We start from the raw sequence: 16,560 nt of genomic DNA on the forward strand, positions 1-16,560 counted from the left end.
AATAAACAAAAAAACTTTAAAAGCTTCAATGCTCATTATTCATACGCGAATCAAAAGGTACTGTTGCACAAAAATCACCGATGGTTGCAAAAAAAGTATGGATTGCTAGGTAGTCTCAGCAACACATAGTGATTCTCAACATGCTACTATAACTCATGAAACACCTACGGTCCTACGATTTAAGCTTCCATGTCCGTCTATTACAAATTATACGAAATAGAGCAAAACTAACACCTAAAGACATTCTAAAAACGATCTGGACGTCACGCGAAAACAAAAAGATCTTATTGTTTTCCGAAAAAAAAATCAGTCAACATCGAGAACAAGATGTGATGTTACAATAACGTTGCGTTAGTCGTGCTGTCACCATTTTCACTATCAAAGGGGTGCCTTAGAATCCAGATGAAGTGTACGGAATTTAGTCATTTTAGAAATGCACGATTTCTGTGCGATTGCCACGTACGCGTACGTTACCGTATACAGGCCGTAATTACACGTGGTGCGTACTAGTCCGGTTGCCAAACCCCATTATTTTGGATAACCTTGCAATGTGGTTCATACAAAGTTTATTTGCTGTTTCTATACCTCTGAAGTGTGCTCTATCAGAATCTGGATGATGCCACTCTGTCATCATTGGGCAATTCGCACAATATGCAAATTAAGGCGGCCATTAAGGAAATTCTTGTTTTCGTCAATATCTCAGTAACCACACATGGTATCAAATTGATTTTGGTGTCTATCCCCATGTTTTGAGGGGTAAAGAATCAGGTTAAGCCATTTTAGTAAAGATCACACCACTATTATGGCAAAATATGCCTAAAATATGCAAATTAAGGTGGGTATTACGGAAAATCTTACTTTCGTCAACATATCAGTAACCACACATGGTATCAAACTAATTTTTTTGTCTATCCCCATGTTTTGAGGGGTAAAGAATCAGATTAAGCCATTTCAGTAATGATCACACCAATATTTTGTGCTGAATAGGCATATAATATGCAAATTAAGGTGGTTATTACGGAAAATCTTACTTTCGTCAACATCTCAGTAACCACACATGGTATCAAACTATTTTTTTTTGTCTATCCCCATGTTTTGAGGGGTAAAGAATCAGATTAAGCCATTTCAGTAATGATCACACTAATATTTTGTGCTACTACTGGTGGTACATAAGTCTACATCGGGTATGGTCTCTGCTATACAGGATGAATGGACAGGGAGGTACAGGCACTACCGGGGGTACGGATGCTACAGGGGGTATGGACACTACAGGGGGAATGGACAAGGGCAATGACCCTAATTGACGGCTGCGCAGAAGGTCCCCGGTGAGTCCCCACAGGATTGATTTTTAAAAGTATCAGAAGATGTGTTTTTCTTTGGAAATGTTGGCATCTTGGAGCTGTATTCTACAGGTAAGGGTTGTAGGTTTTTTATTATGTCGAAAAAACCAGACTTTCAAGCCTGTTTTGGGTGCCTGGACACTAGAAAGAAGTTTGTTATGTAGCTGTCATTGTAGTGCCAGATGGGGTCAAAGGTCACCGAGTTGCGTTTGGATGCAAATCACATGTGTTCCAGTGGTCAGAAAGTTCCGAAAAGTTGAGAATGGACATTTTAGAAGCCGGGCTACCCTCTCAATGTTAGTTTTTCGAGAACGAAACGTCAGGTAGGTGACTTTTGACAGCTTCTATTTGCCATTAAATGCATTATAAGGATAGGGAAGACATGATTGGTGGTCACTGCTCTGCCATGTTCGGCAGGGTATTCAAGTTCAAAATTAGCAGGTGTTAAGACACTTCAAGTGATGCGGGAAGGGTTGTCAAGCATTGTCACAAGTTTCAAAGACTTCACGGAGACCCTACTCCAAGGATTGGTCCCCAGGGAGCACAGGTGTCAGGAGGGATGTGGTAAAGTTTGTGGCTTTGGTTAGACTTCATACTGTTTAGCAAAAAGTGGCACAAACAGGGGAAAATGGTAAAATCTGCTCACCCTGTCATAAGGGGACTACTCTCCATCAGTTTAGACACCAAAATTTGTATCTTAATGCTGTTAGACCACACTTTGGAGCAGATGATGAGAGTGCATAGAATGAGGGGGGGGGTAGGTGTGTCCTTTGGGGCTTATATATCCTTGGGGGCCAATGTGTTCCCAAAAATTGGTTATATGGGCAAAAGAAAGGCTTTACCTGACTCAACTGACTGAAATTTATTGAGAAATTCTGCCATTTTAGTGGTTTGGGGCCTGATTTCTTACTTTCTGTACCTTTTATTGATAATGTAATATGCACTCTCATAAAATGCTTCAAAGTCTAACCTGGCAGCTTTTCAATACAACTTTAGGTGTGTAAATGGTGGGAGATTACTTTCCTTATGCTAGAAGGATCAGCTTTTAACTTTCTCTTCAGTTTGTGTCACTTTTTGGTCAATGCTATGGAGCCTATCAAATGCCTCAAACCACTGCCAAAGCCCTGAGGAAAGTCCTCTGACACCTGCCATGAGATCTATTCCCCTGGGAGCATTCTTGGTCAGAAAGCTTTGAAACTTGGGATAATGTTTGAAAACTCTTACCCGCATCATGCGAAATGAATGAAACTTGTCAATTCTCAAGTTCGGGCCCCTACAAGGGCAATGACCCTAATTGACGGCTGCGCAGAAGGTCCCCGGTGAGTCCCCACAGGATTGATTTTTAAAAGTATCAGAAGATGTGTTTTTCTTTGGAAATGTTGGCATCTTGGAGCTGTATTCTACAGGTAAGGGTTGTAGGTTTTTTATTATGTCGAAAAAACCAGACTTTCAAGCCTGTTTTGGGTGCCTGGACACTAGAAAGAAGTTTGTTATGTAGCTGTCATTGTAGTGCCAGATGGGGTCAAAGGTCACCGAGTTGCGTTTGGATGCAAATCACATGTGTTCCAGTGGTCAGAAAGTTCCGAAAAGTTGAGAATGGACATTTTAGAAGCCGGGCTACCCTCTCAATGTTAGTTTTTCGAGAACGAAACGTCAGGTAGGTGACTTTTGACAGCTTCTATTTGCCATTAAATGCATTATAAGGATAGGGAAGACATGATTGGTGGTCACTGCTCACAATACGTACGGACACTACTGAGGGTACATATTTGACACTACTGGGGGTATGGCCCAGAGGTTAGGCTCAATTCCGGTGGCGGACATAAAGAAAACAGTACAGAATAGAACCCCCCCCCCCTCAAAAAAAAAAAACGGCTAAAAACACGTTAAAGAAGCCGGAGCCAAGCCTCTGCTAAGGCGTAGATCACATTTTCAAACCGGGGCCCGGCCGAGATGTTTTGCTTACTTGCTTTAAGATGAGATGTTTTAAGAAACGAAAAATTAAAGTGTATGAATAGAAATATACACAAATCATGCCCATGAATCTTATTTTGGCATTTTGATATCTATTAGATCATTATTTTCGCTCCCGAAAGCTGCCCGGCCAGGTCCCGTTTTGGAAATGTGACGTAAGCCTTTGGCTAACGTCGACACATTTCCAAACCAACGCCAGGCTGTTTGTGGAAACGAAAAATAGAAATGTATACGTAAAAATTTAAACAAAAACAATCCCACGACTTTTCTCTTTACGTCTTGTGTAGTTTGGTGTCTTTTATATAGTACTTTTCGTTCCCAAAATTAAGTTGCGCGGTCGGACCCCGCTTGGAAATGTGACGACCTTACGACAACAGAAATACTAGTATCCGTGCTTCGGTGCACTCAGTACGGTGGTCGTTGACCGACTCACATGCCGCGAATTCTATCCAAGTACTTCAACTGCTCTCCTTCAGTAACAAGATTGTCCATACTGTTGGATTAGATTAGATTATATTACTTGTTACATTATAGCAATAGTACATAGTTTAACTTTCATGTATATTAAGATAACCATACATTGTACCTGTTACAATTGTGGAGCACTGAAGCTCTTTATTTCTGCAACCACAAAAGAGAAACGTACCATACACAGCGTAAGAACACGCAACGGGTTGGAATGAGTGCAATGATTTCTGAAAGCTCCAAATTCTTACGTGCAATTACGACATTGTATATTCCATATGCTAGTAATGTTCAGCGTAGAGTGACAAGAAGATATCAATGGGCACATATTATGTGAGCCAAATTAAAGTACACTATTTTAACAAGTGACCGTAGGTAACATACTTCGTGACGTATTTATAGTTTACGCATCAGTTGCAACAGCATATATTATGCCGATGATATTGGCAGTCCCAGGCAGACAACTAAAAACGAACAGGAAAGAAAACGAAACTCTGATATTACTGATAGTTTACCAGGACAAGGTATGTACGTTTATTATAACACTGGCACTGGCCAATGAAATATGCTGGGAAGCCAGAGTCTAGCAGCTCTCGCGTACGTGGGGTGAACCCGTGCCAAGTGGTCGCAGTAAAATGCCCTGTATATCAAGACCTGTCTCTGTAATATTTGTTCTATTGTTAGCACATTTACATTTAAACATGAAAAGTAAACACTTTCTAGTGGGGCTTTTGTTGCTGTGGATGAAGGTTACAGTTACCTATTCAAAAGCGCCACCTTGTGTCAGCCATCACGAATAGCAGAGTATGTGACACATGGTCAAACAATAAGAGCCATGGTTAAACGATTAATCAGTAAGTACATAGTACGTATACTTGTATATCGCTTAGCATATCTGCATGGTGCTTGACTTTAAGCCTAGGTCCTGGGTGCAAGTTCCAATTATTGCCCTTTTATCACTTCACTCGGGAGAATTAAGTACCTTGCTTCGATTAGGACTGTCCCTCGGATAGGACATTAAATAAGGTCCCGTGATTGAGGAGAGCCACACTTCGAGCACGTTAAAGAACCCACCACATTTAACGAAAAGAGTAGGGGACCTTCCTGGTGTGAGTGGTTCAAATAAGTTAATATGCATATCACGCTGAATTATGATTATTGCTTCGACACATAATGTGTGGACTATTACAGACTAAAAACTTCCCATTTGATTGAAATAAACATATGAACACACAGCGTTTTATCTGGAACCTACATTAAAATAAACATCAATAGTCTGGCATTTGAACGTTTGAATACAATAAACTGTGTATTTCTTACACGGTATGCAAACCTTGTCTAACACGCACAGCAAACAAATACCAGTACACACCTGGTTTCAGTACATGTATTTACGAAATAATTCTCAAAGTAATGCATCCAGAGGTTTGATTTGATTGTGATTTTATTTTTTTGCACATAAAAAGAGGCATATATAAAGTAAAGATAAATGATACATAAAAAACTGTGCGGGAGAGAGGTAGAAGCCAAAAGGCTTATAGGAGCCCTCCTCCTAACAACTATTGAACACAATTCGAATAAAATAATTGGAATGCTAAACAAATGATAACAAAATAAAAATGTGTAACAACAATTAGATGATCAACGATAAGGCAATGTAGCAAGTAACATGAATGAAACTATCTAACAAAGTAACGATAATAACAAATCAATCAATCAGGTGTGACCCTGATAAAATGGAGCTCGATATAGGAGATTACTATAGTCCACCTTACGCCTTGCTAATATGACTTACGGGCATCGACACACCAACTAGTCCATTATTGTCCAGCAAACAGCAATACAATATTTATACTCCTGGTTACAAATAGAAATTCTTCGTTGAAAGACAAAGTTAGAAAATAACACAATAAGGTGCGTATTTATTACACAGTGCCTAAACCTCGCCAAACACAGTAAAACAATCTACACAAAGACTATTTCACTTCTTGTTCTAAGTACGTTTTAGTAATAAACTTGTTAGATATCATCCGATGATAGTGTTGGCATGTCTTACATTGTGTTTTTTTTTCAAAAATCAATTTCCATATTTCGCCGGTTGTCATATGTATCAACAACAGGGCAAGCGCACACACAAATACACACACAAACACAAACATACACACACACACACACACATATTGTAATATTGGCGTATTAATTAATCATTATCACCGGGCGTTGTAAGGTATTCCACACTAGCAAAAATAAAATGTATCATCAAAGGAACAAATGTACCTTTAATTGTCTCCACAATGCACATTGCTACATGACTTAATGGTCGTCTTTCGATCAGTATCGCGAACGGAAGTTTGCTTTGCATGTTGGTCAAACCTACATAGAAAGTGATTAGCAGCTCCACAAGTACAGGATCGTACGGGTTGGGGTGCATTATGCCTAGGTTACACATAGCCGAATTTAGCTCCCGAACATCAGCCGACCCTTAGCCGACTCAGGTCGGCTGGTGTTCGGGAGCAGTCTGACCACGCCTATCTTTTAGCGCCGAACATGTCCCGAACATGTCCCAACCATCTCCCGACCTGTAAATGACTTACTCCCGACTGTGTCCCAAATGCTAACTTACCTTTTACCAACCATCCCAACCTCTAGCCACAGACTGCCGAATCACTCCAGACTGATTCCCAACCGATTGCTAACCCTCTTACGACTTGAAATGGACATAATCAGCGATTTTTAAAAAGTAGCCATTTTCATTTTTTATCAAAATAATTCTTTCTTCTATTATGTAAGCATCACCAAGAGATCAAATTTGGATCACAGATAGCTCTAATACGGTATTTATGGTTCTTTTTGTTTTGGGCTGGATGTCGGTCGTGTGAAGTTCGGGGGGTGATTCGGCTACGCCCTGGTAATAGTCATTTTGCTTGGGATTGAGTTAGCAGAGATTTGTCTACGGTTTTAGGGTGAATCGTTGGTAGGTTGGAAACAAGCTGGGAGTGTTTAGCAGTGTTTATGGCTTGGTTAAGCAGTTAAAATTTGATTGCTGAGTTACTCCCGAACACCAGTCGAACACTAACCGACCATGCCGAACACCAGCCGACCACCAACCGACCCAATCCAGACCCGCCGTTCAGAGCCGAATGTTTTGAACATTTCAAAACATTCGGCCGAGGCAGCCGAACACCAGCCGACTCAGCCGAACGTCAGCCGACTACAGCCGACTACAGCCGACTAGCTCTTGAATCACTCCTAACCCATAGGGAGAGAGTCGGGAGCCAAATTCGGCTATGTGTAACCAAGGGTCTTCATCCTGGCACATGACATCAAATACGCTTGTTCCATTATACCCCCATCACATTAGGCGCGATTCGATCGGAAGACTAGTTTACGAGCTCTAAATGACATTTTCGTGAGTAAGACGTCCGGTGTTCTCACGATCATCTTGCGATTTTTAGGGATCGCCGGTAATTTTCAGGAGTCTTACGACGGTCGCGGTGCAGCGAAACATGTTCTTAACATAAGCGACAAGTCGCAGGAGATCTCCAAGATCGCAGAGCTCGTTACCGAGTCGCAGATCGTGCGTGCAAATAGTGCGTACCTCGCAAGGGTATCGGTCAATAGTCTTGCGTCAATCCAACGATTGAAGACCGATAGTCGAGCACAGAGATAGTTATTAATCATCGAGCGCAAATCGGAAGGCGAACGCCCGTTAGTCGGGCGACGTTCGGGCGACGTTCACCCGACTTCCGATTGTTTACAAATATTGAATTTCTGGGAATGTGAGGGTAATTCTAACATTGTGGCCCCTGTGGCAGTATGTAGGCTGGCTTTGTGACACACTAACCCTAACTTTCCTTTCTTGTGTCATTTCTATTATGCCCGCGCATTCCATTCATTGGTTAAAAAGATTCCGACAACAAAATAAGCAACATTTATTGATCTCTTGCCTTTTTTGAGGAACGTTTTGTGTTCCCTTGTCCGCGTGCAAGAGGTCATGGGAGGTGCATTATCATAGATTTATTCACCGTCGATCGCACGAAGCTCGCTTATATGTGAGGGGGACAGATTTGGGGCGAAAAATACACAAGACCATCTTAAGATCTTAAAATCAGCCGACCTTCCTGCGATCGCGAAGTACGTCCGAAGATCGTATATAATGTGAGGCGGGTATTAGAGATTCTAGAAACAAATATACAACAAGGGACACCTTACATGTATGTCAGGACTCCGAGACTTAAAAATAAAATAAATCACAATAGGGTCAGCCTAGACGTCATCTGTAATAAAATGTCTGCGTTGAATCTGTGCGGATCTTGTTACTCATAGAATATGTGAATTAAATTGACATTTCTAGTAATTCAAATAAAAAGCGAAATGAATCTTTAGCTATGTGCCAGAATGCATGTATCCTTGGCTGCCTGCATTATCACAAAAAATAGTTCTTTTGTAGTACCATGAAAATTGAGTCCGCATCATAATTGTTAATCACACATCAATGTCTTAGTTAGCTCTCTCCATAGAACAAAATACACTTATAAGTATATTAATTGATGTGACATTGTACATTGATTGTAATCCTCAATTACACAACGTTAACCATCAGAAACAAGGTCATCATTACCATTTCATAAAAAACTCCGACGGATCTTACAAAACTTACCACTAACTTTAAGCCTCACTTAACTCTACGATGCATCATCAGTTACAGTCACTCGAATTTGAAGAGAGAAAAGCGTACACATAATTAGTTTTAGGTAATGTCAGTCATTTATAAATTACTGTTAAATCAGTTTACAGAAAAATTATCGTATAATGAATATAGAAAACGTGTATTAAAAGCGCTATAAGTGTTGTTTTCCACTTTATGGGGCATATACAAAAAGTTTTATTCTTACATTTACATATTATTAATTAGCCTTTAGGAAATTGGGAGAGGGAAAACCATGACATATCAAAGTGCTAGCAATCTGTAGTCGTATAATGTTTTTAGTAAAGGTTCCGTTAAAATATACATCTAAATAAAATCCTTTACATCCAACTGTTGGAAAATAAGGCTACGTCAGTCGTGACGGATCCATCGGGTTGTGCGGGCGAAAGCGTGAACCACCTATACTCCAGGTACAGACTGGTGGTACAGGCACATCTAAGATGTATATATACTTTCGGCAGACGTCAGATAACGGTAGAGCGAGTAAATAGGATGTTTGAACAGATGGTAACTTTTCACAGTAATCGCCTAGCGACAGTACATATAAGGGTTGGTGCAATGGAGATATTAAACAAGTTTTTAAAGGACAATGTTCAATCAATTTGGAAGCCTTGTGTCTCAAGTATGTATGACTGGGTAAGATGCATAATACTGCTGTTTGTTTCCTTTGATAAAGAGGGTAAACCCCTGAGTTAGAGTTGAGTTAGACAGGATCCGTGAATCTGATCGTTGAGATAGTTGACTCTATCATTACTAATATTGTATTAATAACATATGTCGTCAAACAAATAAATCCATCGTAGCCTATCTGCTGTCCAAAAGACAGTCAAAAATATTAAATGATAACTCATTGAAATGAATGTTTATGGTCATGTGGAGTTGTTTTCGGTTGTTTTTTGTAGTTTCAAGTTGTTTTCGGTTGTTTTTGGTAATGAGGTAATGAGTAAAAGTTGTTTTCGATAATTAGTGAAAGTTGTTTTCGGTTGTTTTCGATAGTTTTCGGTAGTTTTCGGGTTGTTTCTATTTTTGAAAGTGAGACCCCTATTTACTGTACTGCTTTAACTAGTACAGCCAACTAAGAATATCCCTTCTCTGCAATCCTCAGGACCTTGTAACCTCAACCCTTGATTTGAAAATTTTGTCTGATCCATCCAGCCCTAACTCAACTCTAACTCAGGGGTTTACCCTCTTTATCAAAGGAAACAAACAGCAATATCATGCATCTTACCCAGTCATATATACCTGAGACCAAACGTTTCCAAATTGATTGAAAATTGTCCTTTAAAAAGTGTTTCCTATCTCCATTCTAACATATGTGTATGGGTACATTATGTTTGTATGTATATATACGCATATGTATATATGTGTATATACATATATGTATGCTGTATGCATGTATATATGTACACCTTTTATGGTTGCTTTGCGGTTACACTAACCCTTATATTTATTATATTTATTTTTAGTGAGTTATATTTACCGTCGCTAGGCGATTACTGTGAAAAGTCCCCACCTGTTCAAGTATTTACTTACTCTACCGTTATCTGACAGCTGCGGAAGATATATATACATCTTAGATATATGTCCTCGATATCCTAGATGGTTCACACCCGAGCTGTGACAGCCGACTGAAACTCATCATGCACTTCTTCGCCCTTCTTGCTCTTGTCTCTTACGCTGGTAGGTATCATCTTGTAACAATGCCGACAAATTTGGCCCGGATTCGTTTATCGGCCGATGGACGCTGAAAAGTTACCAAAGATTATGGGCTGTTGTTTCGTGTAAACATCTAACCTACCACTTTATGATATACGGGGCTCGGTGACTTTGCGTAAATCAACCAATCTCTTAAAATCGAGCAATGATCAAGAGAACACTGGGTGTATTTCTGCCAAAAAATTTACAGCTGCCATACTCGTCAGGGAGTTTATTTTGCTGCTGTGTGACGCAGACTTACGAGATTTCTAAAAAGTGTTCTAGCACACCATATGGTGTCCAGTTGCACAACCACCGTACGCAACTTACCCTTGGTTACTGTTAGGTTACAATGAAGACATTATAATTACCTTTTCGAAAACATAATCACTGAATCAGAAAGTTAAAATGAAATGGCATCTGTTCAGATTGGCAATCAAAAACAAATGTAAATCAACCAGCCTTTGTCGGGATGTCATTGAAGTTGAGACATCCAGATAGACAATACGTCAAATAGCAATTTCTGAAGCAACTGGATATGATTTTGGAAAAGGTAAAAAACATTGACTGTTCCAAAACCATATCAAGTTGCTTGAGTGATTTCTACACAGCATTTATGAAGACATTAGCACAAACGCTAGGCGTTCAAAAATTTGGACGAGAAGGAAGATGGCAATTAAGGAAACAGTTTGTGACAATTATAAAACCTTGAAGATCTATTCCACGTACACCTGACAAAACGTCTGCTTGTCCAGCGGCGGAGGGATATGAAGACCGGATTGTCGGCGGTGCGGAGGCTACCCCGGGTGCCTTCCCGTGGCAGGTGTCCCTACAGCGGTCCGGCAGCCATTTCTGTGGCGGCACGCTCCTCAACAGCCAATGGGTCCTCAGCGCCGCTCACTGTTTAAACAGGTGCTGTAGGATTTATCACTTTCTTTCCTTTGTATCATTACTCTGTTACTGGAGGGTAACCTCCAGCAACAGAGTCTTGTAATCACTTTGTGCGTTGAGTGTTCGCACCTATATCTCTGTGTTCTGTATGCCACAATCGCATGTGGATTGGCATGTCGCCTGTACTCCTTTGGGAAATGATGCACGTTCTTTTTTTCGCCGTAGCTGTTTTTATTACGGATGTAATAATTTCAGTTTTCACCTCTACGCCGTCAGGTATAGTGGTTCAGGTCTTCCTTATGATCACGCCTTAAGCCTTGTTGTAATTGGATACCGTCAAGCAGATGTTGTCCTAGTTTTTTGCGAAGTAAGGGGAGTCATTCTTACTGTGCGGTTGCACCTTGACTCGTCACCGTTGCGAAAGTCAAACAGAGTGACGTGCTCTATATTAGTAATTGATGCATAATAATGCATTAGACGTTTGAACGCCATACAAGCTACAGAGTATCGGCAAGTATAGGCGATCTCAGAGTAGAAAGAACGTTATCATTTACTCCCCATGATACCATTGTCAATGAAGAAAGTTACCACTGTATTGTGAAAAGTAAAGGTATTCAACTACATAATACTGAGGATGAAAATGAAATCCATATAAAGTCAAACCTGTCTATAGTGGCCACTCAAGGGACCAGACAAATGTGGCCACTTTAGACAGGTGGCCCCTGTATAGAGGTGGCAACTTGTAGATAAAATACCCAAGGGACCGACAAAAAGTGGCCACTATGGATAGGTGGCCCCTCTGTAGAGGTGGCCCCTAATACAGGTTTGACTGTAATAAGACGCGTTGAATGTCCGTCTACGGACTATGCTGTATCATTCACAGTGCCATAACCGTGGTCGCTGGAGAGCACGACTTGAGCAGAAACGAGGGGCACGAACAGAGGCGTAGCGTAGAACGGATCATACTACATCCAAGTAAGAATCTACTAGTATTACATATACGTACATCACGTGATTCTTAGAGACGCACATGTTATTGGGTTAAACCACATGCTCAAACTGTGTGTGTGCAACAGACTACCAATATCACTTTAAAAATTGCATCACTCGACACAACGAGGTTTTATGCCGAAATACGTTGGAAACTGATCAAATAAGTGCTTGAACATATTGCTAAACTCTGCACCAACACGAGCGCTTTGTCACCGCCGGTCTCCTTGTCTAGACTTCAACAGCAACACCCTGGATAACGACATCATGCTCATCAAGCTCAGCTCTCCCGTCACCATCAACTCTTGGGTCAGCCCAGCGTCTCTGCCAGACACCATGGTTTCTGCCGGGACAATTGTCATCGTCACGGGCTGGGGGTACACTGGATGTAAGTACCAGGGCCACCGTCACGGGCGGGGGGAACACTGGATGTAAGTACCAGGGTCACGGTCACAGGCTGGGGGAAACACTGGATGTAAGTACCAGGGTCACCGTCACGGGCTGGGGGAACACTGGATGTAAGTACCAGGGTCACCGTCACGAGCTGGGGGAACACTGGATGTAAGTACCAGGGTCACCGTCACGAGCTGGGGGGACACTGGATGTAAGTACCAGGGTCACGGTCACGGGCTGGGGGGACACTGGATGTAAGTACCAGGGTCACAGTCACGAGTTGGGGGGGCACTGGATGTAAGTACCAGTGTCAGATAAGGTAATGGACATACGAGCGAATGTAAGTACCAGTGTCTGATAAGGTTACGGACGTACGAGCGAATGTAAGTACCAGTGTCTGATAAGGTTACGGACGTACGAGCGGATGTAAGTACCAGTGTCTGATAAGGATATGGACGTACGAGCGGATGTAAGTACCGGTGTCTGATAAGGTTATGGACGTACGAGCTGATGTAAGTACCAGTGTCTGATAAGGTTATGGACGTACGAGCGGATGTAAGTACCAGTGTCTGATAAGGATATGGACGTACGAGCGGATGTAAGTACCAGTATCTTACAAGGTTATGGATGTTCGAGCGGATGTAAGTACCAGTGTCTGATAAGGTTATGGACGTACGAGCGGATGTTAGTACCGGTGTCTGATAAGGTTATGGACGTACGAGCGGATGTAAGTACCGGTGTCTGATAAGGTTATGGACGTACGAGCGGATGTAAGTACCAGTGTCTGATAAGGTTATGGATGTACGAGCGGATGTAAGTACCAGTGTCTGATAAGGTTATGGACGTACGAGCGGATGTAAGTATCAGTGTCTGATAAGGTTATGGACGTACGAGCGGATGTAAGTACCGGTGTCTGATAAGGTTATGGATGTACGAGCGGATGTAAGTACCAGTGTCTGATAAGGTTATGGATGTACGAGCGGATGTAAGTACCGGTGTCTGATAATGTTATGGACGTACGAGCGGATGTAAGTACCGGTGTCAGATTAGGTTGTGGATGTACAAGCGGATGTAAGTACCAGTGTCTGATAAGGATATGCACGTACGAGCGGATGTAAGTACCAGTGTCTGATAATGTTATGGACGTACGAGCGGATGTAAGTACCGGTGTCAGATAAGGTTGTGGATGTACAAGCGGATGTAAGTACCAGTGTCTGATAAGGATATGCACGTACGAGCGGATGTAAGTACCAGTGTCTGATAAGGTTATGGACGTACGAGCGGATGTAAGTACCAGTGTCTGATAAGGTTATGGACGTACGAGCGGATGTAAGTACCAGTGTCTGATAAGGTTATGGACGTACGAGCGGATGTAAGTACCAGTGTCTGATAAGGTTATGGACGTACGAGCGGATGTAAGTACCGGTGTCTGATAATGTTATAGACGTACGAGCGGACGTAAGCACCAGTGTCTGATAAGGTTATGGATGTACGAGCGGATGTAAGTACCAGTGTCTCATAATGTTATGGACGTACAAGCGGATGTAAGTACCGGTGTCTGATAAGGATATGGACGTACGAGCGGATGTAAGTACCAGTGTCTGATAAGGTTATGGACGTACGAGCGGATGTAAGTACCGGTGTCTGATAAGGTTGTGGATGTTCGAGCGGATGTAAGTACCGGTGTCTGATAAGGTTATGGACGTACGAGCGGATGTAAGTACCGGTGTCTGATAAGGTTGTGGATGTACGAGCGGATGTAAGTACCGGTGTCTGATAAGGTTGTGGATGTACGAGCGGATGTAAGTACCAGTGTCTGATAAGGTTATGGATGTACGAGCGGATGTAAGTACCAGTGTCTACTAATGATGAAGGTACGAGCGGATGTAAGTACCGGTGTCTGATAAGGTTATGGATGTACGAGCGGATGTAAGTGCCGGTGTCTGATAAGGTTATGGACGTACGAGCGGATGTAAGTACCAGTGTCTGATAAGGTTATGGACGTACGAGCGGATGTAAGTACCAGTGTCTGATAAGGTTATGGACGTACGAGCGGATGTAAGTACCGGTGTCTGATAAGGTTATGGACGTACGAGCGGATGTAAGTACCAGTGTCTGATAAGGTTATGGACGTACGAGCGGATGTAAGTACCGGTGTCTGATAAGGTTATGGATGTTCGAGCGGATGTAAGTACCGGTGTCTGATAAGGTTATGGACGTACGAGCGGATGTAAGTACCGGTGTCTGATAAGGTTATGGACGTACGAGCGGATGTAAGTACCGGTGTCTGATAAGGTTGTGGATGTACGAGCGGATGTAAGTACCAGTGTCTGATAAGGTTATGGATGTACGAGCGGATGTAAGTACCGGTGTCTGATAATGTTATGGACGTACGAGCGGATGTAAGTACCGGTGTCAGATTAGGTTGTGGATGTACAAGCGGATGTAAGTACCAGTGTCTGATAAGGATATGCACGTACGAGCGGATGTAAGTACCAGTGTCTGATAATGTTATGGACGTACGAGCGGATGTAAGTACCGGTGTCAGATAAGGTTGTGGATGTACAAGCGGATGTAAGTACCAGTGTCTGATAAGGATATGCACGTACGAGCGGATGTAAGTACCAGTGTCTGATAAGGTTATGGACGTACGAGCGGATGTAAGTACCAGTGTCTGATAAGGTTATGGACGTACGAGCGGATGTAAGTACCAGTGTCTGATAAGGTTATGGACGTACGAGCGGATGTAAGTACCAGTGTCTGATAAGGCTATGGACATACGAGCGGATGTAAGCACCAGTGTCTGATAAGGATATGGACGTACGAGCGGATGTAAGTACCAGTGTCTTATAAGGTTATGGATGTACGAGCGGATGTAAGTACCAGTGTCTACTAATGATGAAGGTACGAGCGGATGTAAGTACCGGTGTCTGATAAGGTTATGGACGTACGAGCGGATGTAAGTACCGGTGTCTGATAAGGTTGTGGATGTACGAGCGGATGTAAGTACCGGTGTCTGATAAGGTTGTGGATGTACGAGCGGATGTAAGTACCAGTGTCTGATAAGGTTATGGATGTACGAGCGGATGTAAGTACCAGTGTCTACTAATGATGAAGGTACGAGCGGATGTAAGTACCGGTGTCTGATAAGGTTATGGATGTACGAGCGGATGTAAGTGCCGGTGTCTGATAAGGTTATGGATGTACGAGCGGATGTAAGTACAACTGTCTGAAAAGGTTATGGATGTACGAGCGGATGTAAGTACCAGTGTCTGATAAGGTTATGGATGTACGAGCGGATGTAAGTACCAGTGTCTGATAAGGTTATGGATGTACGAGCGGATGTAAGTACCAGTGTCTACTAATGATGAAGGTACGAGCGGATGTAAGTACCGGTGTCTGATAAGGTTATGGATGTACGAGCGGATGTAAGTACCAGTATCTCATAAGTCGATGGACATGCTAGCGGGTGTAAGTACAAAAGTAAATGAAAAAGCCACCACGAAAACAGCGAATACAGAATCGCCGCGAATACTTATCCATCTACAGTATCCCAAACTCACCATTTCTACAATCTAGTTGGTCCCCGCCTCGCCAGTTGAAAAATATAGGTATCCTGCCGTCAAGGTGGGTGCGTGACATTTTGTGCCACGTAACTGATAGCTGTGTTGGGTTGGGAACATAGAGGTCCTAAGTTCGATACTCTCCGTCCCCCGACGTTGAAAGGCTCTTTAGACGACCTTCTTCACTCCACCCAGATGTAAAAACGGGTACCTGACTTCGGTCGGGAAGGTAAGATACTTTAGTACTACTCTTGTCTGTACTTTGCATATGGTACTGTTGAAACAAAATACGTAACTTGAGCGCAGTGCCACATTGTCCTCTTTTTAAACAAAAGAAATATTTGTTGAATGTCGCTATGTGCCGGATGCTGTTAATTGTTGGTCTATTATCGTTTCCAGTTTGGGGGCGGATATAAGTAAACAGTATTAAGGGGGTTTGCTCTTAGACTCCTTTGCAGTCTTCGGACGGGGTTGGGTTTTTTTTTTGGGGGGGGGGGGGGGGGGGGCGTTGGTCCGCGATTTTTAACGTAGGCTGCGAAAG

The 16,560-nt window shown here is 42.3% G+C and overlaps 1 protein-coding gene across 1 annotated transcript in view; it reads left to right on the forward strand.

Annotated features, from left to right (window-relative positions):
• The first annotated feature begins 10,089 nt into the window (after positions 1 to 10,089).
• The window catches only part of LOC118423916 (trypsin-like), a 7,536-nt gene continuing 1,065 nt past the window's right edge, over positions 10,090 to 16,560 (forward strand). Inside the window, exons 1-5 of the mRNA XM_035832230.1 lie at positions 10,090 to 10,167; positions 10,938 to 11,094; positions 11,957 to 12,048; positions 12,299 to 12,394; positions 12,519 to 12,581. Of these exons, the coding sequence (XP_035688123.1) occupies positions 10,128 to 10,167; positions 10,938 to 11,094; positions 11,957 to 12,048; positions 12,299 to 12,394; positions 12,519 to 12,581 (448 nt within the window). The 5' untranslated portion in view covers positions 10,090 to 10,127. The remainder of the gene's footprint in view (positions 10,168 to 10,937; positions 11,095 to 11,956; positions 12,049 to 12,298; positions 12,395 to 12,518; positions 12,582 to 16,560) is intronic.

The sequence above is a fragment of the Branchiostoma floridae genome, chromosome 10 (assembly GCF_000003815.2).
Source record: "Branchiostoma floridae strain S238N-H82 chromosome 10, Bfl_VNyyK, whole genome shotgun sequence".
NCBI lineage: Eukaryota > Metazoa > Chordata > Leptocardii > Amphioxiformes > Branchiostomatidae > Branchiostoma > Branchiostoma floridae.